The sequence below is a fragment of the Meles meles genome, chromosome 13, assembly GCF_922984935.1.
Source record: "Meles meles chromosome 13, mMelMel3.1 paternal haplotype, whole genome shotgun sequence".
NCBI classification, from domain to species: domain Eukaryota; kingdom Metazoa; phylum Chordata; class Mammalia; order Carnivora; family Mustelidae; genus Meles; species Meles meles.
In genome coordinates this window covers 4,123,637-4,151,419 of record NC_060078.1, presented here as the reverse complement: position 1 = coordinate 4,151,419, position 27,783 = coordinate 4,123,637, and the positions used below count along the sequence as shown (strand labels likewise).

The 27,783-nt window shown below is 43.0% G+C and overlaps 1 protein-coding gene across 2 annotated transcripts in view; it reads left to right on the top strand.

Moving 5' to 3' along the window:
- PCNX2 (pecanex 2) overlaps window positions 1-27,783 on the top strand; it is a 296,195-nt gene that overhangs the window by 19,274 nt on the left and 249,138 nt on the right. For both annotated transcript variants that reach the window (XM_046026803.1, XM_046026802.1), the window contains exons 2-5: window positions 14,475-14,680; window positions 15,263-15,383; window positions 16,083-16,119; window positions 25,621-26,919. In XM_046026803.1, coding sequence (XP_045882759.1) covers window positions 14,475-14,680; window positions 15,263-15,383; window positions 16,083-16,119; window positions 25,621-26,919 — 1,663 coding nt within the window. The remainder of the gene's footprint in view (window positions 1-14,474; window positions 14,681-15,262; window positions 15,384-16,082; window positions 16,120-25,620; window positions 26,920-27,783) is intronic.

The following is a 27,783-nucleotide window of genomic DNA, read 5'->3' as shown; positions in this document are numbered from 1 at the left end:
GGTTGAGGAAATAGGCTGCTGTAAAAATGATCTCCAGGACCCACTCTTGTGTGTGTGCGGGAGGGGGGAAATAGCAGAAGCCATGTATAGACTAGAAAGGAGGAGGGAAACATGAAGCATGTATCCAGCTGCTTCTGTTCCACATAAGCACATATGTATAGAAGAAGACACAATGAAAGGATAAATTTTAAAAAACTGATAAAAAATAAGCTGAGGGAAAGAATAGGGGAAGGCAACAGAGCTAGCAACAAGAAATGAACTTGTTTCCTAATTTGGTGGCTCACTCATAAAATATTTTAAATGACTTTAAGCACAGACCTTCTGGGGAGCCTGCGTGGCTCAGTCGGTTAAGGGTTTGCCTTCAGCTCAGGTCATGAACTCAGGCCCTGGGATTGAGCCCTGCATCGGGCTCTCTGCTCAGTGGGGAGTCTGCTTCTCCCCCTCCCTCTGCCCTTCACTCTCGCTCGTGCTTTTTCTCGATCTGCTGTGTCTCTCTCTCAAATAAATAAATAAATAAAGTCATTAAGAAAATAAACACAGAGCTTTAAGGCCTAGGAGTATAATCTAAAGACAAAACAACTACAAAGAAATCTGAAATTGACTTTAGTTTTCTTACTGCTCTCAATAAAATTTTATATTATTATTTTGAAATTTTATTATATGTATATATATGTAAAGTAAATAAGAAATCATGTGATTATTTTGAGGAATCACGATTTTGACAATGAAAGGAAACATATAAATCAAATCCCAGAAGTTACATAGATCCTTGTAATCTTTCATTTGAACTGGAAATACCCAACTGAAATCATGATTTATTTTTTTTCCTTGAAGAACATGTATTTTGGGGGACACCTGGGTGGCTCAGTGGGTTATAGCCTCTGCCTTCAGCTCAGGTCATGATCTCAGGGTCCTGGGATGGAGCCCTGCATCGGGCTCTCTGCTCAGCAGGGGGTTTGCTTCCCCTCCACCCCTGCCTGCCTCTCTGCCTACTTGTAATCTCTGTCTGTCAAAAAAAAAAAAATGTATTTTTTAGCTCTATTAAAACACCTAAAGCAACAATAACTCAATAAGAATGTGCAAATCCCACACTCAGATTCTGAGCTCTAAATGCCATTTCCTTCCAGAAGGAACAAAGGCTCTTTGGAGAAATGGCCCATCCCAGGTCTGGGCCAGAAAACATAGAAGAGGAGTCCAAAGTCAAAGAAGCTATTGAAAAATACTGAAGTTATGTTAAAAGGCTATGGGGGCAAATTCGTAGGTTCCCATCCAAGATAACTCCATTTGAGCACCCATGGTATGTATTTAGGAGTGGGATGACCCTGTTGGAGGACCAGACATTAGTGATGGAATATGGAAGCGATACTGGATGCTGAAAGGCTCATCTCTACTACCTCGATCAACTTCTCTGTTAGCAAGACTTGCTCCCAGACCTGCAGCTAGGCTGTGGTTGGCTCCAGAATGGAACAGAGTGGGGATGTCCATGTGTCCAGCTGCAGATGAATGGAGAAGCAGGGATAGCACCAAAGAAAAGACATATAATAGTATTCATATCCCTTGGTTGTCAGAAAACCTTCAGTTCTTAGATGTCTCCACTCAATCTCACAGAAGTGTACCCCCTACTCCCACCACCAGGCACAACCTTTAAGAATTCTTTCTCTCTCTGACTCATGAGATGGGGGCCCATGTCCCCCTTTCCATCGTGGGAGTAAGCTGCTTCTCAAGGTCGTGGTCTCCTCCATGGGCTGTGTCTGCTGTAGGATTCTTTCTCCCTCCACAAACCTTATAGGAGTCATCTCAGGGCGATCTTAAGGCAGCCCGGGTGGAAGCCCCAGCACCTTACCATGAGTCAGCTACTTCTCGTGACTTCTCCCAGCACTTGGCTTTGTCAGCTCCTGAGGAAAGCACAGTTTGTCCTTGCCTCGTTTGGGAGCCTTGAACATGAGGGAGGCCAGGGCCTGGCATAACTGCTGAAGCCAAGAGAGGGCACGGTGCTGACTGGGTCAGGCACTGCAGGATGGACGAAGAGAGACACAGACCTTGCATTCAAGGAATTTATAAAGACTGGGAAGGAGAGTGCATAAAAGTGAGATAACCTTCTGTGAGTGGCACAAATCATAGCTGATTTGGAAATCAGAGTGCTTAACACACAGTGTACATTCAACCATTCACTAACCAACTGATCAATAAAGAATGGTAAACTTAACCAGTGGTGTTGCAAAGAAGGGTATATTCTGCATTCCTCCTCCTGCACTTGTCATTCATTGCTTCTCTGTGTGGCTTCATTTCCCTGTTTTTTCTTCAACCCAGCTCTGCAGTTCATTATCTTCTCTCTCCCTTGAGAGTCAGGCCACTTGGATAGCTTTGCCTGTTGTGACTGTGCTAATGGAACGTGCCCGGCACCCGCCCTTCCCTAGACTCCTCCTCCATGTCTTGTGTTATCATTTTCCGGCATTGTGGTCGAAGCCCAGCTTCCCCGTGAGGCCCTTGACAACAGTCCCCCTTCTCTAAGATTTCCTCCACTGCCCCTAAGTGGGCAGCCTTATCCTCAGGTAAGACAGTTGACTTGAGCGAGCGGTCAGTTGCGTGCAAGTCTGTATCGTTTGTATGCCCCCTTATCTCATCTCACCATCTAGGCAGTTTACTCTTTGAGGCCAGGTTGGTCTGGGGTTTTGCATTCAGTGGAGGACCCCAGAGCACGCCCTTGTTATGCAATGATAGAATGCCCAGAGCCTCAAGGGGGCCTTGCCGTGAAAGGATTCTAAGCAGTGCTGCAGAGTTGAGTGTCAGTATTTGCACAGGGCAGTGATGTGGTTAAAATGGTGCTTGAGAGGGACTTTCTTGTGCACTGGGGAACAGAGGAAGGGAGAGGAGCAAGCCAGCCCCTAGGCGCCTCCCTGCAGGGCTGAGGCAGGCCTGAAGAAGCCCAGCAGCAGGCAGGCCTCTGGCTCTTCCTGGATTCTCATCTTCATCTCACTCCTTCCTCTTCCCGCCTCTCCCCAGGGTTCAGCTCCGCAGAGCTTCTTCCTATCTCTGAGGCTGCTTTAAAGATTTTACAGCTGGGGGCAGATGGGTGACTCAGTGGGTTAAAGCCTCTGCCTTCTGCTCAAGCCATGATCTCAGGGTCCTGAGATTGAGCCCCGCATCAGGCTCTCTGCTCAGCAGAAAGCCTGCTTCCTCCTCTCTCTCTGCCTGCCTCACTGCCTACTTGTGATCTTGGTCAAATAAATAAATAAAATCTTTAAAAAAAAAAAAGATTTTACAGCTGTTTCCATGGCCTGAAATCTCCCCCACATGCCTCTCCAAGTTACGTCTAGTTCATTCTTCAGTGCTCAAGTTAAATGCCAGTTTCATACAGGACTGTTCCCTGGTACTCCCAACTAGGCTAGGTCCCCTTGTTGGACAAAAATAAATTAATTTCGTAATTAGCTGTAATTAGTCTGTGCTATCACAGAAGCTTCTTAAAGACAGACATTTGCATGTTTTGTCCAAGGCTCCCTCCCCCGTGCCAGACACAGCATCTGGCACGGAGTATGTATTCGGCACGGACCTGTGAGAGCCTGAGAGAATAGGGAGGCAGCTTGGCCCCTTCTGTGGTCCAGCTCACTCCTCAGGGGCTTTTATCTCTAACCTGCTCTGGGCAGTGGACACTTGAGTGGATGCAGTTTGATCTTGAAGAGGTCTTCTGGGAGGATCAGCAGGCATTCTGAGGAACTAGTCCCGCTGAGTGACTGTCTTCAGGCAGAAAGAGCTCATGTGTTCTTATTTCCCAGATGGAAAATGCTATACATAATCTCGAGTGCTATAAAATAATAATTACTTTAAAAATTGTAACACACATAACTTTAAATTTACCATCTTCATCATTTTTTAAAAAGATTTTATTTATTCGTTTGAGAGAGAGAGAGCTTCAGTGGGGGTTGGGGGGGAGTTGCAGAGGGTGGGGGAGAAGCAGACCCCCTGCTGAGCAGGGAGCCCAGTGTATCCAGGACCTCAAGATCATGACCTGAGCCAAAGGCAGATGCTTAAGTGACTGAACCACCCAGGCGCCCCAACCGTCTTTATCATTTCTGAGTGTACAGTTCAGTCGTGTTAAGCCTATTCACACGGTTGTGCAACCAGTCTCCAAAACGTTTTCATCTTGCAAAACTGAAACTCTGCAGTCCTTAAACAACTCCCTCGTCCCCTCTGCTGAGTCCCCGGTAACCACCATGTGACTTTCCCGTTCTATGAATCTGATCACTGTGGATCCATCATTTAAGTCTAACTGGGGGCTTTTCGTGATTGGCTTATTTCCCTTCGCATAATGTCCCCAAGATTCATCTGTGTTGTAGCATATATCAGAATTTCCTTCCTTTTTAAGGCTGAATTGTAGTTCACCGCATATATATGCCGTATGTTGTTTATTCATTTTCAGAGGGACACTGGGTTGCTTCGCCTCTTACTGTTGAGAATAATGCCGCTGTGAACATGCATGCACAGAAGTCTCTGGGAGACCTTGCTTTCACTTCTTTTGGGTTGAAGTGGAAGCTGGATAATATGGTTATCCTATTTTTAATTTTTGGAGGAACTGCCATACTGTTTTCCATAAATAAGAACTTTTTAAAATAAAAAAAAAAGTGACAACTTTACCATATGGTAGCTCCTTCCCAGTCGTCACCTTACAAGATCATTCATTTATTCCAACAGTCCTGCCATTGATGTTGGTGGCCTCAGTTGTTCCTTTTAGGGATGTCTTTGGAGCTGATGTAAGAGAGCAAAGATAATAGTTTATATAGATTGTACTTGGCAGTTTTTGCCGTGATTTTGTGGAAAATCAGAGTTTGTTTTGCACAGGGGGCATCCACACAGATGATTTCATTAAACTCCCCAAGTAAGTCAACCTCTGTCTGGTCTCCCCATGGCTAGTGCTGCTCCTCCAACCAGCCTGCCATGCACTCTGATGACCCTGTAGACTACAGGCAGCACCTTTTCGCTTCTGCCACCATATTCTATGCTCTTTCTTTATGGTAGTGATGGAATTCCCAGGCATGTGGTGTGTGAGATTCTTTGTGTGTTATCACTGTGTTCTCACTGGGGTGCCCCATGTGTCTTATTCTGGAACGCGTGCCTTCCTGGAAGGCTCTGTGCTTCTGCGCAGTGTGCCTTCTGCCTGCCTTGTCTCAGGGTCCTTCACGTTTTCACAGATGACACCTTGCTCTGGCATCATCTCCTTGGCCTCTTCCCTCACCTCTCAGTCTGAGTTAGGCGCACCTCAGTGGACCAGAATGACACCCTTGCTGCTCTGTCTTGTAATTGTCTCCTCATCTATCCTGACTTTGAACTCTGTGAGCACAGGGACTACGTTTTTTAATCTCTGTGTTTGGTACAAGGTAGTCACATAGACTTTGATGGGCTAAGGAGTGGTTTTCAGTGAGGAGGTCACGTCTGTATCCCCTCCAGGGACAGTTGGCGATGTGTGGAGACGATCTGGGCTGCCTCACCAGAGGGCTTGCTACGGGTGCCTGGTGTGTCCAGGCCAGGGATGCCGCTGCGTTCTCGGGGGCCCAGGAGAGCTCCCACACAGAGAACTGCTCAGCCCGAGATGTCAGTAGTGCTGGGGTTGAGTAGCTCGAGGCTGAAAGAATGAGATGGGTCATTGTAGGATATCAGTGGTTGAAGCCCACAGCTCTAGCAGCCCTCACTGCAGCGTGATCATATCTACTCCCTATGTTACAGTGAAGTAGGCACTATGGTTCGAGATTGGGAGAAGTAACTGCCCCCGAGAAGCATTGGCAGTTTTTGTAAGGAGCATTTTGAGGTTCATCTCAATGACTTTATCACAGTGGCATTTCAAGTAAATGTCCCAGTGGCATCGAAAGAGCAGGGGCCAGACATGCTGAGCATATTTGCATGATGAGAAATTGCTGGACCTCAAATGCCCGTAGAACTTCCATTCGATTGAAAGACACCATTGCACAGGGAGGAGCAGAAGCCCACTGGGCGGTCCTTGGTAGCTCTGGGCTATGGAAGAATCAAACGAAATACATTTGCCATTGAGTAGAAGGAAAGGATCCTGAGACATACCAACGTCCAGTTTCTGCCTAGCATGCTGAAAAGCAGGCTGAGCAAGGGAAGGTGTGCAGACTCTGCAGGTGGGCTTGGAGCCTGTGCAGGGATCCCTTCCTGCTCAGCCTCTCACCTGGAGTTGTGAACCAGCCGCTCTTCTGTGCTGCAGACAGCATTGTGGCTTCTGCATATTTGTGAAGCAGAGGGTGTAAAGAAAAAGTTTATAAATTCAATTCATTTTTGTCTTGCCATGCCCTTTAAAAAGCAGCATTGCTGGTTGATTTTAATCTTTTTGTATAATTGATTTTGAAGAATATTGCTTAAGAATTAAGAAATACAGGGGCGCCTGGGTGGCTCAGTGGGTTAAAGCCTCTGCCTTCGGCTCAGGTCATGATCTGCGGGGAGCCTGCTTCCTCCTCTCTCTCTGCCTGCCTCTCTGCCTAGTTGTGATTTCTCTCTGTCAAATAAATAAAATATTTTAAAAAAAGAATTAAGAAATACAATATTTAATTCATTACATTTAAATATTAACTGAAACATTTGAAATTTCATGACACTAAACACTTTCTCTGTCATTTGGTTTTGAGAGAACTTAAAAACAGAAAGGAATCTAAAATTCCTTATGAAAAATGAATGTGGAAGTTTAGATTTATCTATCAAATAGAGAATTGATCAAGTAGGGTTTGTGTTTTGATAAACAATCACATTACTAAAGTCTCATTGTAAATTTGAAATCACGCTTTCTTTCTATTGGGAAACACACACCATTGATACTCAATGACATTCAAACTCACTATCTGTAGAGATTCCTGGTTGAGCTTATCACTGCCTGGAGATTGACATCCCTTGGCCTTCAGTGAGTTTATCGACTGGTTCAACCTGTTTAACTCAGTGCACATTTAACATGGAAATGAAGTGTCTCCTCTTAAACTGTGACCATCTGAAACAGAAAGGACAGCACACATGTAGATTTCTTGACTGTCCTGGGCATCCATTGACTAAGCCGTCCACCATACACATTCTTCATGAGAAGAGGAGAGAGAGAAAGGAGTCGGTAATTGCAGGCACCAGCTTTCTAAATGGTTTGCACAGCACTCAGGCCCACAGAGAGTCTCCTCTGCATGCCGGTCTCCAGTCTGCCTCTGCAGCCTTTGGCGGTTTTCCCCTCTTATCAGTCCCTGCAGCACTGCCTTGTCACTGCCTTGGTGAATGTCAAACACTTGCCACATCCATACCCAGGATTTCCCTCGTGCAAGCTGCACACAAAGGAGGTGGCCCAGGAGCTCAGAGAAACCACAACAAATCAGAAAAACAGACAGACAGGCCCCGGAGCAGTCAAGTGGCAGACCCAAGAGCACGCGTGATGTTCTCCTTTTCGTGCATGTTCCTTGGCAAGATAGAGGACCGCCAGGCTGTCTTTTGAGAACCAGTCAGATTTCTTGATTCTACTCACGTCAGCATTTTTCAGCAAGTGTGTTTTTGCAAGGCTGGCCTACTTCTGAGAGTGCTGCATGGAGGGCCCCCTCCCCGCCCCGGCATCCTGTCAGGAGTTTCCAACACCCTCATGCCTTCTCACACGTCTGCCTTCCGGAGCTCTTGTCCACATTCTTGGTATCCACAGGACTGCTCAGCTCATTCTGGTTTCAAGATAAAATCCCAAGTTCCAGATTTTTCTGAGACAGTATTAAATGCATTTCTTGTTGTTTTTTCATAATGGAATGTCAAGAGATAGGCAATGAACTGTTATTTAGGATGCGAATACCTATCTGTCCCTTCATGTATAGAAATGCAGAGAAATGAATGTACTTCTCTGTCTTGTTGCCCGATTTTCCTTCTTCCAGGGGGGTTACGGTTGACTTCAGTAGGACTCAAAAATCCTACCTGAGTGAAGCCGTTGGAACTACTGTCTTGACACAACACTCCACATGTGTCTGTTGAGTGACTGGATGGATGGATGGATGGATGAGGAATGGATGGTCGGATGGACAAAACTCTTCTCTCCTAGTCTGACAAAATGGATGAACAAGAGGGAGCTCTCTCTTAGCTCTGAAGCAGAGAAGACAATAGTTGTTCAGTGCGCCCTGTCTTTTTAGAATAACCTAGGATCTTCTAATAGTCGAGATCTGGTTAGTCTCCCAGAAACATGAAGAAGGGGGTTCTTTCCCAGAGGGCACAGATCCCCACATGGGGCATTTCCTCACAGCCAGAGGGAGTATGCTGGCCCACGGCAGAACCACTGAGCACATGGCGGAAGCGTGTCAGAGACAGCGCGCTACGTTTAGCGGATTAATGCCTAATTCATTAGGCCACATACTCTGAGTAAAGACGTTTCTAAATTACTTGAAGCTTAACCTGAAAGCAGGAAAATTCAATTTACTTTAACCACATTGATAGTTTTACAATTTCCTGCCTTCTCTGATACAATATTGAATGTCATTGAGCATTCTCTTTGTCCTCCTGGATATCTTATTATGTTTTTGTAGTGATGTCCTCAGGGAATGACTGGGACATGCTTATGCCTCAGAAAATGACCACACAAGTGACTTGCTTTTTCATTGGGATTTTTGTGTGTGTTTTTGTTTTTTTGTATTTTCCCAACACTATTTTACACCGTCATTTAGCATGTCTTGTTACATTTTTGTGGTCACTTGTATTCATTCCTCATTTCCCCTTCTAATTTCCGCGGTGGGCTAAGATACCATTAGGCATCTAATGTGCCGCATAAATAAATTATGCCTACAGTAAGAGCACAAAGCTTCCAACTGTTGCTCTGAGTGACTACCCTTCCAGTCAAGGTCATAATCTTTGTGCGTAGACTTGGCAGTACAATCAATAGCTCCTCTTTTTTTCTGAGCCACTTGAGGAAGATAATAGTCAAGGAGATGGAGTTCAGGTATCACCCTTATTGCAAATTAAGCTATTATTTGGAAATGTGTTATATCTGCAGGTAGGTAGACTTCCTAATTGTGAGCCCTAGAGTCATGTAACCTTATCTAGCTGTTCAGGGGCCATGTAGGAAGCATTGAGCCTCTTTGACTTAGAACTGGTGCTGGAACCTTGTAATATGGAGAGACCCCAACCAGACACACACCTCCTCCATCAGGGCTGGGTTGCGAGACAGAGGGGACAGCATGCCTGGTTCCTGCTCCCTAGAATGCTGGACAGGAATCACTGAGGAAGGAGCTAGAAGCACAAAGAGGCCAGCATGTAGAGGGAACAGTTCCCTTTCCTGGAAACCATAGGAGTGGAGAGGAGTTTCTCTGTAACAGTGATGTGTTATGACTGCCCAGAAACATTAAAATTTTTTTTCTTTTGAGTCCTTGGCTCTCCATTAGGTTATGGACGTGGCTAGGTAAGTAACTTCTGTATGAGAGGAGATACATGTACTTATCAGCGTGGAAGTGTGACTCATTTATGCTCCAGCTTCCTCCTTTTTTTTTTTTAAAGATGAAAAAATCATTTCCAGAATTCTTCTGCAAAATTAGTTTGTGGAAGTACATGGATGAGGTTCCTTTATGAAATAGGCATTGGTAAAGTTTGAACCCCCAAGAGTGCCCTTCTTTATGTCTGCAGACGGAAGCCCTCAGAAGTGGTTTATCCTCACTGGGCACTGGCATTATTTATGGGTAGGACTTACTTAGCCAGATTATTCATCTCTCCAGGCCACTCAAGAGATGGCCAGTAATAAGCCATTAACCTGCAGTGAAAAACCAGAGTGGTATAAAATGGCACAGCTACTATGGAGAATAGCATGGAGATTCCTCCAAAAATTAAACAGAATAGCTGCTTGATCCAGCAGTTCCACTTAAAAGCAGGGTCTTCAAGAGGTATTTGCACACTCATGTTCAGAGAAGCCCTATTCACAGTAACGGAGGGGGTGGAAACAAGCCAAGTGTCCATCAACGGATGAATGGATAAGCAAAATGTGTAATGAATGAGCACAATATTGTTCAGCCCTATAAAGGAAAGAAATTCTGACCCATGCTGCAATAATGGCTGAACCCTGAGGACATTATGCTAAGGGAAATGATCCAGTCATAAAAGGACAAATACTGCATGATTCCAATGACATAAGGTACCTAGAAGAGTCAAATTTGTAGAGACAGGAAATAGAATGTGGGTTGCAAGGGTTGGGGGAGGAGAAGATGGGGATTTAACCATTGAATGGGTATAAACTTGCTGTCTGGACAAATGGAGAAGTTCCAGAGATGGATGAGGGGTGATGGCTGCACAGTGACTTGAATGTACTGAATGTCACTGACCTGTACACTTACAACAAGTTAAGAGGGTAAATTTTATGTTATATATATTTTACCACAACAATTAAAAAAAAAAAAAGAGTGGGTACACTCTATGAGAGATCCTGAGCTATGAACCTCAAGAAACAGAGGTGGGTTCCATCTGGGAGCACGTGGTCTGGGTGTCCATGCAGACAGATTCTTCTAGATGGCGCCAAATTCCAAGAAGTCCTGTTCTGTGAGCCATGCAAGTATATTTGTTTTTCATGACATTTTGTCAGGAAATTTTGGTAAATGCATTATTATACTACTAGACAATCTTAATAATGTGTCAGAGAACAACAAATAACTTTTCTTTGGCCAAGGATATGATTGTGAAAAATATTGCCTCCTATTAATTAGAATGTGTTAAAACGATAAGTTCATTGAAACAAAGAAAAAAATTATGATTTCCCTGAAACAAATAAACCTCTATTCAAAATCTGAATCAACCTAATATGTGGCGGGGGGGGAGGTGGAATCTTTGATAGAAATTAAAAGCCAATTAAAAACTGCGCATCCATGACACATTTATTCCTAAATCCTCCTCCTCTCCTTGTATTCATACTTGTAAGGACAGAAAATCCTAGGAGTTGAGGATCTTTGGTGACTGAGCATAATGATGTCAGAAGTAAAATGGCCTTGAAAGTAATTTTCAGTGGTGTCCCTGGAAATGTACAATTGGAGGAGCCTGAGCAGAGCTTAATTACATGACATTAAAAAGGGATATTTGAAGAGGATATCTGAAGAGGCATGTACACCCAAATGTTTATAGCAGCAATGTCCACCATAGCCAAACTATGGAAAGAACCTAGATGTCCATCAACAGATGAATGGATAAAGAATATGCGGTTTATATATACCATGGAATACTATGCAGCCATCAAAAAACCCACCAGATCTTGCCATTTGCAACAACATGGGTGGAACTAGAGTCAATCAGAGAAAGATAATTATCATATGATCTCACTGATATGAGGAATTTGAGAAACAAAACAAGAGGGTCGTAGGGGAAGAGGGAAAAAAATGAAACAAGATGAAACCAGAGAGGGAGACAAACCATAAAAGTCTTAATTTCAGGGCGCCTGGGTGGCTCAGTGGGTTAAGCCGCTGCCTTCGGCTCAGGTCATGATTCCAGGGTCCTGGGATCGAGCCCCACATCGGGCTCTCTGCTCTGCGGGGAGCCTGCTTCCTCCTCTCTCTCTGCCTGCCTCTCTGCCTACTTGTGATCTCTGTCTGTCAAATAAATAAATAAAATCTTTAAAAAAAAAAAGTCTTAATTTCAGGAAACAAACTGAGGGTTGCTGGGGGGTGGGGGATGGGGTGGCTGGGTGATGGACATGGGGGAGGGTATGTGCTATGGTGAGTGCTGTGCATTGTGTAAGACTGATGAATCACAGACCTGTACCCCTGAACAAATAATACATTTTATGTTAATTAAGAAAAAAAAGGGAAGAAAAAAGGGGATATTTGGGAGGATTCTAGATTCTGTTTGCAAGGTCTTCTGAAGGGAGAGGTTTTAAAGGAGGTTAGGGAATTTTGGGAAGGAACAATGTGCCACCTCTAGCATGTTGTAAAACTTTTCCTCTCTCCCTGGAAATTTTCAGTAAAATCGCTGTCTTTCATTATGGCCTGGTGAGGTCTATGGGCTTTTGGGGAAGTGACAAAGTGCCAGTGGTTCTTTGTAAAGAATGCAACAAGGACCTTTTCTCACCTGGGTTGCAAACTAGATACTGAACCTCATCGTAACTTCTTGCCTTCTTTTAATTTCAACACTACCAAGCCAGGGCTGCCTCTATATTTGTGAGGGTAAACTGAAAAGTACCTCTTCTTACTGTGGCAAATCAGTTTCTTTCCAAATGAATTATCCCAGTATCCATATGTAATCTTTTCTCTCTCACCTTCCCAAGCCTTCTCTTCCTAATACCTGAGGGTTTTTTATCCCATTTATTTCTAATATAGTTTGAATGGAAGCTTCCTTATGGAATGGAGCCCCCAGTATTGGGTTGATCAGCACTAGCTGACACAGCAGTCAAACCCCCAAATCTCAGTGGTTTAATGAATCAAAGGATTAAGTTCTCACTTCTAGCACATGTCTGCCTCAGATCGGTGAGGGCCTTGTTCCAGAGTCACCGGGTACCCAGGCTGCAGGAAGCTCAGCCCTCTTGTAGATGGAATGTCTTAGAGACGTGGCCTCTGAGATTGCCAACTAAAGAGAAGCTCGAGATGGAGGAAGCCCTAGCTCATAACTGTCCAGGCTTAGCAGCGATGCCCGCCACTTCTCCTCATTGTCCATGGGCCAGAAGTAGTCACATGACCCTAGCCTGACAGCAAAGGAGGCTGGGAAATGCAGGGGCCCCGTATTTAGTGAGCACCAATTCTCTCTGTGGCCCCACTAACCAGAGTACTATGAAGCCCGTGTTACCTTATAATGTAAACAAGTTTTGAATATACTTTGTGTCTGACAGGATGCTAATCTAGTCTCAGGACATTTGCTGGGTTTTAGTCTTCCTTTACCAGTTTCTTCAAACTCACTTTCTAGCTTTAGCCTGAATTTTTTAGACCTGAAATATATAGACATGCTAAGAAAAAGCATTGGGGACTACTGGTAGCCCCTGTCTCTCTTTCTCTTTTAATTTTTCTCTGTATTCCTCGAAGTTCATCACAGCTTCTCCTCGGAGGTATGTGTGTAAATGGGAAACTTATCTGCTTCCAGGTAGGGAAACTGACTTCATTTCTCTCTCTCTCTCACTCATTATCTATCTATCTATCATCATCTATCTAATTTGTTTTATTTAATCTCTCATTCACTTATTTATTAATTTATATTTATTTGTGGACCTTTTCCCATGAAGTAAAAGCAAGTCAGTGTAGTTTTCCTTTTTCTTTATTCTTTTTGTGTGGCCATGTTGTTTATGGAACAGTCTTACCTAGATGATGGACTATCGTGGGACCATAGGGATTATTGTGGGTTGGGCCATGTTGTCCACAGGCCCATCAGGTTCAGGTTGAAGGAGAGACTACACTTATCACTGGATTTCTTGAGATCCTTTAGTGAGGCGCATTGATAAAAGGGTCTTGCTTTTTATTGAGGCTGTCCCTCATACTACCTTGAGACACTGGGATCTATTTCAGTCTCCAAAGATAAGAATTTAGTTTAGGAAGGAGTAGAGAACCTGCAATTCCCTATGGTCCTGGGAGAGAATTAGGATGTTATGTGGGGGATCCTGCAGAATGGGATAGTTGCATGGATCCTAGTGATTCTTTTTGTTTCTTGAGGGGATTGGACAGAATTGAACTGACCTTTACCATGATCTCTGTGCTCAGATCCTTTTACACTAATGTAACTGTCTTCCTTTTAGAAGCAGTGTGCCATTTTATGGCTCCTTGCCTGCCTCAAACCACTAGGGAAATACATGTCCTGATGGTGTTAGCCTACAGGAGAGTAGGGAGGGAAAGGAGGAAAGGAGGGAGGGAGGAAAGGAGCAAGGAAGGAAAGAAGGAAGGTGGGGAGGGAGAAAGGAAGGGAGGGAGGAAGGAAGTGGGGAAGGGAGAAAGGAAGGGAGGGAGGAAGGATGTGGAGAAGGGAGAAAGGGAGAAAAAGAAAGGAAGGAAGGGAGAAAGAAAGGGGGGAAGGGAGAAAGAAAGGAAGGAAGGGGGGAAGGGAGAAAGAAAGGAAGGAAGGGAGAGAGGGAGGCATTACATTAACCTTTCTCCTTCCTTCTTCCTTCTGTTCTCAACAAGGCTTCTTGTGCTTTGTTGAAGGAAACAACATCTCAAAGGCCTTTCTTCAGGCTTTGCTACAAGCAGATGTGCAGGAAGGCCAGACCAGGCTCTGGGAAAGAACTCATGGGACATGGAAAGGCTGAGTGTAAAACACCTTTTTTTCTGTGGGGCTCCTGCCTGCACACGAAATGTTGGGCATCCACACAACTCCTACCAGAACCTGAGAAACAAAGATTTTTTTAAAAAGATAAAAAGATAGCAGCTCTTTCTCCTTGGGCATCACAACCAGGAAAACTTGTAAAACCAATGAAATTTGAAATCTTGCCCAGTTTGTATTCAGTGAATAGTCTGACTGCTTTCAGATTTAAAACAAAAGAGCATCCTGCAAATGAATGAATTTTTTCTTTCTTTTCTCTTCTTTAGGCTTTTCCTCCAAATGCTATCACTGCATTTTTTTACTGCAGTTCAGTGACTATATTCTTCACAATCATCAAACTGGTCAGTTACCGCCTACACCTCATGTTCGATAAAGGAGAAGTAATTCAGCAGAAGCCCTCTAAAAAGAAAGAAAAGCCAAATAAAGACAAAGAGGCCAACAAGGAACATATAACCAATCACAAAATTCCAAGGTAATGTTTCTATTAATGTGTTGGTTCATAATTTGAATGTTTTAGTTTTGGTTCATTTTTTTTTTTCAGTTGTTTATAAAAATACACCAATATGGGCAGACACAGATGTGTACACTTTTCTTCTCTTGGAGCATACACTTAAGCATAAAATTGATATTGATAATCAAATGGTTTAACTATTAATGTGACCTTATACCGTGCTCTGGAATTCACTTGCTTTAGGCTTAACACAGCAAAATATTTTACTCCAGCATTTTTATCTTGTCATCTAAGTGCTTAGTGCGTGCCAGAGTAGTTTCAAAAAGAACATCTGTGTTTGTTAATATTGAAGTAATACACTGCCCAGAGCTGAAAAATCAAGTGATTCTTGAATGTCATTGTCACGATTCTTGCCCTTACTTCCGACAGTGCCTTTAGAAAGTAACTCTTATTTTAAAAGAAGATTCATTATTCTCCCTTACAAACAGCATTTGCTTACAGTGAATATTACAGAATAGAATCTAGGGAAAGGAGTTGGTTTGGGACAATACAAAGTCCTAGTTCACTTTGATAACATCACTGCTCTGCTTCTCTGCGCTTTAGCAATAACAGGCAGATTAACAACGGCAAAAAGGAGGAAGCTCCTCACAGCCTCTCCACGCCTCCGCTCCGCTGCAGCTCCAGGGGCCAGAACATAAACTCTCACCACTCCTCTGGGCCACTGGTCAGTGTGTGTTTTTTCTGTTTCTTGCTGTTCTTGTCACGCAGTGTTGATCCTGCCTAGAATGGGAGTGTGCAAAGGTAGCAATTTTAGTTGTGGATACTGCCCTTGTGCTGGTAGTGTGCCTCATCCCAGAGTGCAGAAGTGACCTCAGGGGAGCCCTTGGCCATGAGATGAACACCTGGCAGGTGCTGGACACACCACACCTGGGCTGGTCTGCTGGCTGTCCTGCCCTGCCAGGCCTGTGGCTCTGTCCTGAAGAGCCTAACAGCTGACCTTGACTTCCTTCTCCCTCTCCTGCCTGTCTTTCGCTTTCTTCCCCTGGGATCAGCTGCGCCACTCTGCAGTAAATCGCACCTGTCTCTTGGGAAGTCAATAAACCCCTTTGCTCAGGATGAACCTTACAGGGCTTTATTTGCGCCATACATAGTAGTACATTCTTCTCTCTCCTTTTTACCTCCTTAATTATCAAATGCCCTTTATCACAGTGCAGTGGTCTTGTTGAGAGATCCACACTTACCTGTTTTTTGTATTTGGTTTTGCTATCCGTTTGATGAGAAGCTGATGCAGAGAGGACACTGTGTCGTCTCTTCCCCACTTGCTGTTTGGAAAACCAGCCACCGCCGCTCCGTGTCTGCTGACCGTCTGGAAATGGGCTCTGAGCTGAGTCTCCTATTGATTTTTGTTTTTCCATTTGTTTAGGAGTTGCCGGCACAGGAAACAGTTGAAGATCTCCAAGGTAGAGTGTTTATTGTCACCATTTAATAATTGATCACAGCAGTATCTTCAGTGAAGTGAAAAAGAACTTCTGGAAAACAGAATGTCAGGAAATTAATCTAAAATAAGAACCATACCTAAGACTGCATGGTTGTATTTCAACTTCATTTCTTCCACTCTTAACTATAATTACTTCTCACATCGTGTCTACTTTTCAGTTATAATGTTTTTGCAGATCCTCTGTCATTGTCCTTTCTCCAGGGTGTGCTCATTTCATATGGCTCAGAATGGCAGATAAAAAAGTAGAATTAATTTACTATGGACGTAGACTTTTTATCATGGTACTTACATTGAAAAATGACAGAAGAAATGTTCCTACATTTGTATACTGCATTTCCTCCAAGCTACAGATTTTGTTTCTGGAAATTTTCTTTTAAGCCCCGAGATTTTTATTTTCCTTTTTCACAGAGATTTCATTTTATTATCTTTCGATTGCCTTCAGAAGACTCAGAAAAAGAGTGTTTAGAGGCCTGAAGTAACTATTTCCATTCTCTGAATTTTTATTTTCTTCTAGTGGTCCTACTAAGAGAAATTTATACTCTAAGTTTTGAAAGTAGCATAAAATTTTATCTTCAGGAAAACAGCTGAAATTAGCACTTGGATCTGAAAACTTAAATGAACTTCCTTTTGTCATCACTCAGCATTCCACGATAATGTGTAAAGGATTGTTCAAGTTCTTTTTTCTTTCTTTCTTTCTTTTTTTTAAAGATTTTATTTATTTATTTGACAGGCAGAGATCACAAGTAGGCAGAGGGAGAGGAAGGGAAGCAGGCTCCCTGCTGAGCAGAAAGCCTAATGCAGGGCTCGATCCCAGGACCCTGGGATCATGACCTGAGCTGAAGGCAGAGGCTTTAACCCACTGAGCCACCCAGGCACCCCAAGTTCTTTTTATATTACTACTACCAAAAGAAGAAGTGAGCTTTAGTTAGGTTTCAGATATGTTAGTTACACACAAAGTTCCATAACAATATTATTTTACGTCCACTTACACACGCGCACGTGTGCGTACACACACACACACACACTCGCATTGTTTTGTCATATTACACTACTTGCTCCAGCTCAAGCTATTAACAGCATTACTCTGCATCCTTTCACCGTCTGTTCTGGGCTTTTGACTCCACCATTCCAACTGAAACAATCCCTTCTTTCCTTCCTTGTGCTAGGAATTACAGTAGAGACTTTGCATATATCATTTCATTCTGAGTCATACCAAGTCAACTGTACAGATGACATTTAGAGCCACAACTGGCTGCCAAGTCCAGTGTTTTCTCAAAAACACTGCACGAGAGCAATTTTCTTTTCCTTAGGTCAATCTCGTAATAGGCACAATGGCTTTCTTTTTTGAACAGGTCTCTTGAGATATACTGCAGATGCCATACCATTCACTCATTCAAAGATTATAACTCAGTGGCTTTTAGTATATTCACAGAGTTGTATATCCCTCACATAAGTCAATTTCAGAATATTTCCATTACCTTGAAAAGAAACCCCAGACTGCTTAGCCATTCTCCTCAATCTCCCCATCTTCTCCGGCCCCAGGCAACAACTACTGTATTTTCTGTCTCTGTGGATTTACCCATTCTGGACATTTCATATAATGTGTGATCCCTTGTGACTGGCTCCCTTCAATTACCATAATGTCTTCAGGGTTTATCTATGTTGTAGCTTACATCAGTGCTTCATTTCACTTTATTGTCAAATAATATCCCATTAAAGGGCTATACTGTGTTTTACTTTTCTGTTCATCAGTTGATGAACTTGGAGTCCTCTGCACTTTTTTTGCTATTATAAGTAATGCTTCACTGAACATTCATTGTACGAGATTTTGTGCAGATGTGTATTTTCGTTTTCTTGGATGTATACCTAAGAATGGCATTGCTGGATCATGTACTAACTGTATTTCACCATTCGGGGATCTACCAGACTGTTTTAGAAAGCAAGTGTGTCCTTTTACATGCCCATCATCAATACATGAAGGTCACAATTTCTCCATGTTTTTGATGCTACTTGTTATTGACTATGTGTTCAAATATAACCATTCTAGTGGGTATGAAATGATATCTCACTGTGGCTTTGATTTGTATGAAATTACTATTATTTTTAAAAGATTTTATTTATTTCTTTGACAGAAAAAGAGAGCACAAGTTGGCAGAGAGGCAGGCAGAGGGAAAAGGAGAAACAAGCCCCCCGCTGAGCAGAGAGCTCAATGAGGGGCTTGATCCCAGGACCCTGGGATCATGACCTGAGCAAAAGGCAGATGCTTAACCAACTGAGCCACCCAGGAGCCCCTGATTTGCATGAGATTAGTCATTTTTCTAATGACTAATGACATTGATGTTTCATGATCATCATTATCTTTAGAGAAATACCTATTCAAGTCTTTTGCCCAGTTTTTAATCAGGTTATCTTTTTATTGGTGAATTGTAAGAGTTCTTTATATATTTTAGATACAAGTCCCTCATCAGATATATTTGCAAATATTTTCCCCACTCTGGGTTTTCTTGTCACTTTCTTACTGGGGTTCTTTAAATTACAAAAGTTTTTAGTTTTCATGAAGTCCACTTTATTGTTTTTTGTTATTGTTGTTGCTTGGGCTTTTGGTGTCATATATAAGAAACCATTGCTGAATCTGAGGCCGTAAAGATTTATTCCTAAGTTTTATTCTAAGAGTTTTATAGGGTTAATTCTTTTGGTCAGGTCTATGATTCATTTTAAATTAATTTTTGTGTATGATGTGAGGTTGGGTTTTGACTTATTTCTTTTGCATAAAGTTTATCAGTTGTCTTAGGATCATTTACTGAACAGACTATTTCCCTCCTCCCCCCCATTAACCTTGTCCTGGCACCCTATTGAATATCAATTGACCATAATGACAATAATGGTTTATTTTTGGATTTTCAATTCTGTTCTTTTGGTCTATATATCTACGATTATGCCATTATCGTACCATCTTGATTACAGTTGCTATATAATAAGTTTTAAAATCAGGAACTGTGACTCCTCTAACATATTTTGGCTATCCTGGGTCTTGTACATTGCCATGTGAACATCAATTTCTTTAAAAAAAAAAACCATCTGGGATATTATAAAGATTGTGTTAAACCTTTAGAAAAATTTGAAGAATTGGCATCTTAACAGAAGTATATTTTCCAGTCCATGGATTTGGGATGTCTTTCCATTTATTTGGAACTTTGAATTCTTTTGACGATATTTTGTAGTCTTCAGTGCACAAGTTTTGTACTCTTGTTAAATTTATTCCTAAGTATTTTTTTAGATGCTGTTATAACTGGGATTGTTTTCTTAATTTTATTTTAGCTTGTCTATCGCTAGTGTATGGAAATAGAATTGATTTTTGCACACTGATTTTTATATTGTACAAACTTCCTGAATGTTTATTAATTCTAAGTTTTTTAGTGGATTCCTTAGGATTTCCTATGGACAGAATGATATCACCTGTTAATAGAAATCTTTTGCTTTTCCCTTTCCAATCTAGTTGCCTTGTATTTATTTTTCTTGACTAATTGCCCTGTGTACAATTTCCAGTACAATGTTTATTGGATGTTGTGAGAGTGGACATCATTGCCTATTTCTTATCTTTTGGGATAAACATTCAGTCTTTTACCATTACATATGATGTTAGTTTCGAGTGTTTAGCCTGTATCAGGTTGAGGAAGTTCTCTTCCGTCTCAGGTTGTTGAATGTTTTTGTCATGAGGGGGTACTGGATTTTGTCAGAGGCTTTTCTTTTTTTTTTTTTTTTTAATTTTTTTTTTCCCTTTTTATTTATTTTTTTTTTCAGCGTAACAGTATTCATTCTTTTTGCACAACACCCAGTGCTCCATGCAAAACGTGCCCTCCCCATCACCCACCACCTGTTCCCCCAACCTCCCACCCCTGACCCTTCAAAACCCTCAGGTTGTTTTTCAGAGTCCATAGTCTCTTATGGTTCGCCTCCCCTCCCCAATGTCCATAGCCCGCTCCCCCTCTCCCAATCCCACCTCCCCCCAGCAACCCCCAGTTTGTTTTGTGAGATTAAGAGTCATTTATGGTTTGTCTCCCTCCCAATCCCATCTTGTTTCATTTATTCTTCTCCTATCCCCCTACCCCCCCATGTTGCTTCTCCATGTCCTCATATCAGGGAGATCATATGATAGTTGTCTTTCTCCGATTGACTTATTTCACTAAGCATGATATGCTCTAGTTCCATCCACGTCGTCGCAAATGGCAAGATTTCATTTCTTTTGATGGCTGCATAGTATTCCATTGTGTATATATACCACATCTTCTTGATCCATTCATCTGTTGATGGACATCTAGGTTCTTTCCATAGTCTGGCTATTGTAGACATTGCTGCTATAAACATTCGGGTACACGTGCCCCTTCGGATCACTATGTTTGTATCTTTAGGGTAAATACCCAGTAGTGCAATTGCTGGGTCATAGGGTAGTTCTATTTTCAACATTTTGAGGAACCTCCATGCTGTTTTCCAGAGTGGTTGGACCAGCTTGCATTCCCACCAACAGTGGAGGAGGGTTCCCCTTTCTCCACATCCTCTCCAGCATCTGTCATTTCCTGACTTGTTAATTTTAGCCATTCTGACTGGTGTGAGGTGATATCTCATTGTGGTTTTGATTTGTATTTCCCTGATGCCGAGTGACGTGGAGCACTTTTTCATGTGTCTGTTGGCCATCTGGATGTCTTATTTGCAGAAATGTCTGTTCATGTCCTCTGCCCATTTCTTGATTGGATTGTTTGTTCTTTGGGTGTTGAGTTTGCTAAGTTCCTTATAGATTTTGGATACTAGCCCTTTATCTGATATGTCGTTTGCAAATATCTTCTCCCATTCTGTCAGCTGTCTTTTGGTTTTGTTAACTGTTTCCTTTGCTGTGCAAAAGCTTTTGATCTTGATGAAATCCCAATAGTTCATTTTCGCTCTTGCTCCCTTGCCTTTGCCGTTGTTCCTAGGAAGATGTTGCTGCGGCTGAGGTCGAAGAGGTTGCTGCCCGCGTTCTCCTTAAGGATTTTGATGGATTCCTTTCTCATATTGAGGTCCTTCATCCATTTGGAGTCTATTTTCGTGTGTGGTGTAAGGAAGTGGTCCAATTTCATTTTTCTGCATGTGGCTGTCCAATTTTCCCAGCACCATTTATTGAAGAGGCTATCTTTTTTCCATTGGACATTCTTTCCTGCTTTGTCGAAGATTAGTTGACCATAGAGTTGAGGGTCGATTTCTGGGCTCTCTATTCTGTTCCACTGGTCTATGTGTCTGTTTTTGTGCCAGTACCATGCTGTCTTGATGATGACAGCTTTGTAATAGAGCTTGAAGTCCGGAATTGTGATGCCACCAACTTTGGCTTTGTTCTTCAATATTCCTTTGGCTATTCGAGGTCTTTTCTGGTTCCATATAAATTTTAGGATTATTTGTTCCATTTCTTTGAAAAAAATGGATGGTATTTTGATAGGGATTGCATTAAATGTGTAGATTGCTTTAGGTAGCATAGACATTTTCACAATATTTATTCTTCCAATCCAGGAGCATGGAACATTTTTCCATTTTTTTGTGTCTTCCTCAATTTCTTTCATGAGTACTTTATAATTTTCTGTGTATAGATTCTTAGTCTCTTTGGTTAGGTTTATTCCTAGGTATCTTATAGTTTTGGGTACAATTGTGAATGGGATTGACTCCTTAATTTCTCTTTCTTCAGTCTTGTTGTTGGTGTACAGAAATGCAACTGATTTCTGTGCATTGATTTTATATCCTGACACTTTACTGAATTCCTGTACAAGTTCTAGCAGTTTTGGAGTGGAGTCTTTTGGGTTTTCCACATATAGTATCATATCATCTGCGAAGAGTGATAGTTTGACTTCTTCTTTACCAATTTGGATGCCTTTAATTTCTTTTTGTTGTCTGATTGCTGAGGCTAGGACTTCTAATACTATGTTGAATAGCAGTGGTGATAATGGACATCCCTGCCGTGTTCCTGACCTTAATGGAAAAGCTTTCAGTTTTTCTCCATTGAGAATGATATTTGCGGTGGGTTTTTCATAGATGGCTTTGATAATATTGAGGTATGTGCCCTCTATCCCTACACTTTGAAGAGTTTTGATCAGGAAGGGATGCTGTACTTTGTCAAATGCTTTTTCAGCATCTATTGAGAGTATCATATGGTTCTTGTTCTTTCTTTTATTAATGTGTTCTCTCACATTGATTGATTTGCGGATGTTGAACCAACCCTGCAGCCCTGGAATAAATCCCACTTGATCGTGGTGAATAATCCTTTTAATGTACTGTTGAATCCTATTGGCTAGTATTTTGTCAGAGGCTTTTCTGCATCTAGTGATATAATCATGTAGTTTTGTTATAGTGTCTTTCTTGACACATATTGCTTAGTAATATGAGATGTTTTTACAGTTCGAGTGTTAAGGATAGAAAACAAATGACTGTATCTGGTTGGATTTCATTGCTAAGCAATATTTTGGTGGTCATTTTAGGCCAACTATTTTTCTTGGTTTTCCAGGTAGGAAATTCATTATGGCCATTTTTACGTAGGGTATTGAGGTATGACATGCTAATGTATTCACAAAAGACCCACTTATGGGCCACACTATGACTTTATTCATGTTTATGCAATAAGGTGTAGTTGACCAACTATCTTCTCTTGGCTTTCTTCTCTTGGCTTTTCCAGTTTTCCTGATTGGCTTCCCTGTCAGTGACCTTTGATTGATCCTCCCCTGTTTCACATGTAAAGGCTGGAGTATCCTTGGTCTTGGCCTTGGACCCCTTTCTCTTCTCCAGATACCAGGTCTCCCTTGCTGATTTTATATCTAGCTTTAAATACTGTCTATATGATGATGGTGAGTAAATATCTTTTTCCAGTTTTGAGCTCTGTCTGGACATCAGCCTCATGCAGCCAGCTGCTTACACCTGTTTCCTCCTGGATGAGTTGTCTAATGATTATATTAAATGGATCACCACTTGATCTCCCAATTGCTTTCTCTAAATCTGTACTTCCTCTGGTGTTCTCCTTTTCAATAAACTGTCCCACCACCAATCCCATTATCAAAGCTTCAGAATCAAGGAGTTTTCCTTGGTTTGTCTTTCCCTTGTGACCTTTCGCTTTAATCTATTGGCAAGTCTTGTCAATTTTACTCCAAAATGTATTTCAAATTTTTCTGTTTCTCTCCATGTCCACCACCACTGCCCTGGTCCAAAACTACTCATCAACTGCAACAGCCTCTTCCCTGGTCTTTCACTTTCCTTTTTTTTTTTTTCCCCTTTATGAAGGTCTTGTAGTACTCTTCTCTTCTTCGAATTTTCTCGTACTTCTGCACAGTCTCTCTCTCATACAGGGTTCTGTTTAACAACCTAGTTCAGATCATGTGCCTCTTTGAAAAACTTCTGCTGGGTTCACATTATTCTTAGCATAAAATCCAAGCTGCACACTTTGGCTTATACATGGACCCTGCCGGCCTTGCTGATCTCTCTTGCGAGGCTCATTCTCCCTTTGCTTTTTCTACTCCAGCTCCATAGACTTTCTCTCTCTTCCTTAAACATGCCAAGCGAGTTCCCATCACAGGGTTTTTGCATTTCCTTATCTGTTTTAAAACCTGGGGTGATCTTTCGTCTCATCTTGTATGTCAGGAGATGTCTTGGCTTATTAATCTGTACAATCTCAGTTGTGTGGTGTGGGAGGTAATGAAGCAATAAAAATCCATTATGAATGGGTTCTATAGACACAACCCAACACCTTGTTCCCGAGGCCCTGCCTGGTGGTTCGGATTTGTCATGCAATATTTTCAACAAATGCACTTGATATTGGGCAGTCAAGGAAAGCTTCTTTGATGAGACAACATTCAGGTTGAGATCTGAATGGCAAAGTAAAGGAGGCATACACACACACACACACACACACACACAGGCCATGTGAAGGAGCCAGAGGGTCTGGGCTCTAGTCTCAGTTCCGTCAGTAGCCGGTGAATTTGGACAAGTTTCTTGACCCTTCTTTTCTTCTATTTCCATGAAAAGGTGTCTACTCCGTAGTAGGATAACCTGCATAAGGTCACTACAAAGTGAAATAATCCTCACTGTTATCATTAGCTAACATTCTTAAGTGTGGATGCAATAATAGACTGGTTTCTTTGGAGGATTCAATGAGTATGAACCATAGTTGTTCTTCTAGAACTCTGTACGATCCAGTTAGGAAGATAATTGAAATCTATATAAATAAAGCTATAGTTTAAAAAGTCTATGGTCAATAAAGTGTAGTTCTATAGACAATAATTGCTTAAGGAGTTCAGAATAAAGCTTATTTGTGGTTTAAGTGATCAGGGGAAGTTATATGTTGAAGGAGAGATATGAGAAAAGCCTTGAGTGGGGCCTTCAGTGATGAGGAGAAAGAACATTCCAGATGGGAGAGCTATGCCCAGAGTTTGTGCTCAATTCTTTCTCCCAACGTGCACCTGGAGGCAGAGGAGAGTAAGTGTTATTCCTGCCCGTTCTGGGCCTCCTTGGGCCTCCAGAGAATAGTCCTCAGGATAGAAGGGAAGGGAAATTGAGGGTATTTATTGATTGAATGACCATAAAGCCAGGCAAGAAAGAACATCCAAAAGATTATCCCATGATTTCAAGCTTAAGAGACTTAGAGAATGAATGACAGGGTCATTAACAGATACAGGGAAGCTGGGAGGACAGAGCTCACTTTCAGCCACCATCATAAGTATGTAGTCTTGCAGATACCATTTAGAAATATTGTGAAAATATATGAGTCACATCAGAAATGTAAGGTTATTATTTTCCTCAAATCAAGGCCCCAGTAAGCCCATGGCTAAGCCCTTGGCCTGGCGCTTCCCATGTCTTTCCCTGTAGATCCTCGTGGCAGCCTTAAGAGGTTGGGATAATTATTCCTTTTTTACCGATAGGAGGTTGAAGGTCAGAGCAGGGGGGAAGGTTTCTCCCTAGGGAATGTTTGATAATTTCCGAAGGTGTTTTCCATTGTCATGATTGAGGACAGAGTTGCTACTGTTATCAAGCAAGTAGAAGTCGGGGTGCTGTGAACCATCCTACCATGCGTAGGACAGCCCCCACAGCAAAGTTTCCTCTGGTCCAAAATGTCAGTAGCTCCGCGGTTGACGATCTTGGTTTAGAGGGATTAGGCGATTTGCCCAAGGTAACGTGGCCAGTAAGTAGCAGAGCCAGGACCCCTCCGATAGGGAGTCCCAAACACGGTGTCGAAACCCGTCTGCCTCCCAAGGCTACAAAGAGAGCAAAATCTAAAAGCCTGAATTATCACTTTAAGTGCAGAGATTTTAAGAAAAATTTTCCAGTGGAGGTGGTATTTTAAAAAACAAGCATCCAGTCACACTGGTTGCCGCTGCAGCTCTTAGCTTCCTATCAGGAGGCGTGGGGGTGGGACATTAGTCACCATCTGGGCAGCTAAGAAAGTTCCTGCTGTTCGTTTCAGGTGTGGTTCTCTCTGAAGACCCGGCTGCCGCACCAGTGTCCTCTACCTCACCCGGCATCCAAGTGGAAAGCTCACCTGTTTCTAAAGAACATGGGCGGGACCCCGTGACCACGCCCGCAGGACCCAGGAGGCCGGCTGTGGCGGAAACTCGAGTCAGTGATAAAGGGAAGGAGAGAGGAGGCAGGGGGCAGCCCCCTTTCCGCCACAGATCCGAGGGCGGCTTAGTGGAGAAGGAAGCCTTGAAGAAGTTGCCACACCTGTCCTTGTCTCAGTACGACTTACTAGAAACGGATGTTTCCTTCCAGCCTTGGGGCAGTGAGAATTCAGTCCTGAGTCCGGAACCTGTGATTTATGCCCAGGGCTCCTTACAGGAACAGTTGCAAAGCCAGTCACCTGCGGACAGCCTGAGCAGCAGCTGCCCCCAGTGCGACACGGTGATCGCCAGAGCTGCGCGCCAGCCACCGGATGTCACCAGGCACGGGGACCCTCCCCGGACCCAGGAAGCGGATTGCTCGGACAGCGAGGTAGCTGTCACTCTTATTGATAATTCTCAACCTGGAGACCCACTGAGTCTGCATGAACCCATTAAAATCGTCATCACCATGAGCAGCACCCCGAACTCCATGACAGACCTGGAAAGCTCGCTCCACCTGAAGGTCATCGGCACCGAGGGAGCCGGTTTGAAGTCTGATGCAGAGCCGGCCACCCCAGGGCTGGCCAGTCCTCCCAACACGGAGCAGATAAGAATTCCTGTCATCACCCTAGAGCTCTCTGAGGACGGGGGAGGAGGTGCTAAGTGTCCCAAAAGCAACGGCAGTGACAGGACCCCGGAGAGACTGATGGTGGAGGCGTCATCCAATCAGTGTTCTGGCTATGAATCCGGGGAGGGCGGAAATGCCACCAAGGATGGCAGTCCTTCCCCGGGAGACCGCTGTGAAACAACCCCCCTCTTTGCAACTCACGAAGTCCCCGCGTCCGAGGGGGCAGAGGAAGGCCAGGCTAACCTTGACCCATCATCTTGTAAAACTAGCCATGAAAAGAGACACACCCGGGTTCTCAGTGTGGACAGTGGGACAGATGTCTTCCTGAGCAAAAGTTCCACAGAAGTGATCAACGATAAAGAAAAAACAATGCCAACTTCCAAATCTGACCTAGAGGCTAAGGAAGGACAGATACCAAATGAATCCAACTTCCTGGAATTTGTCTCCCTATTAGAATCAATCAATACTTCCAAGCTGACGGCATCCGGCCAAAGGAGTGGCCCAGAAGAGCAGAACCAAGACAGTGGGCTTGTTGGAGGTACGGTGCCACATCAGTTTGGTCCTGATGACACAGAGAAAGCGATCCCAACTCCATGAGCTTCTGTGATTTGGTTTTGCAAGTATCGGGTCATTGCTGCTTCATGATATTATTGGTAATTGCCAGATGGGCCGATACGAAGCTGTGGGTTGAGCGTGTGCTAACACTGGCTTACTCCAGCAGGAAATTTAAGGCAGAGTAATGAATGTTTGGCTTCCCTAGAAGGCAACAATACTTATTTCCAAGGAAATGAGCAATTATATTTTATCACCGTGACAAGAACTCACCAGAGAGTTCTCTCCCTTCATGGAGCAGATGCATGCTAGGAGAGCCGGTTGTAAAGTGCAGTCCTGTGAGCTGAACCCACTTTCCTGTTCAATTCCATTTTAAGATCCTTGTATGCAGAACTCCACAGTTATCCCGACTTGTCAACATGGTTATAGCAAACACGCAGCCCTCAGTGTAGGTCAGGCACTGTCCTGAGCACTTCACGTGTATTCACAGGAATGACTGTACGTTGTGGTTTGCCCCCGAGGGTCCTCATGTACCCCATTTTGCCACCACAATTAGCAATAGCACCGCCTTTCCCCCTCAGAGGCATTCCCAGTTTGAACAGTGAGTTATGCAGCTACTTTCATCTTAACTCATTTCTCTTCACAGAACCTTACATTATGGTACTATTATTTCTCTTATGCAGACGAAGCTCAGAGAGTTTCACTAACTTCCCCCAGTGAGTTTAGGAAGTCTAGAGGTACCAGAGCTGAGTTTTGATCCCAGGCAATGCTGACCCAGAGCCAATGCTCCCACAGACTCTACTTCCTTGATGAATGTTCTTTTCAGGTTGCTTAGAATCCCTGGGCTCAA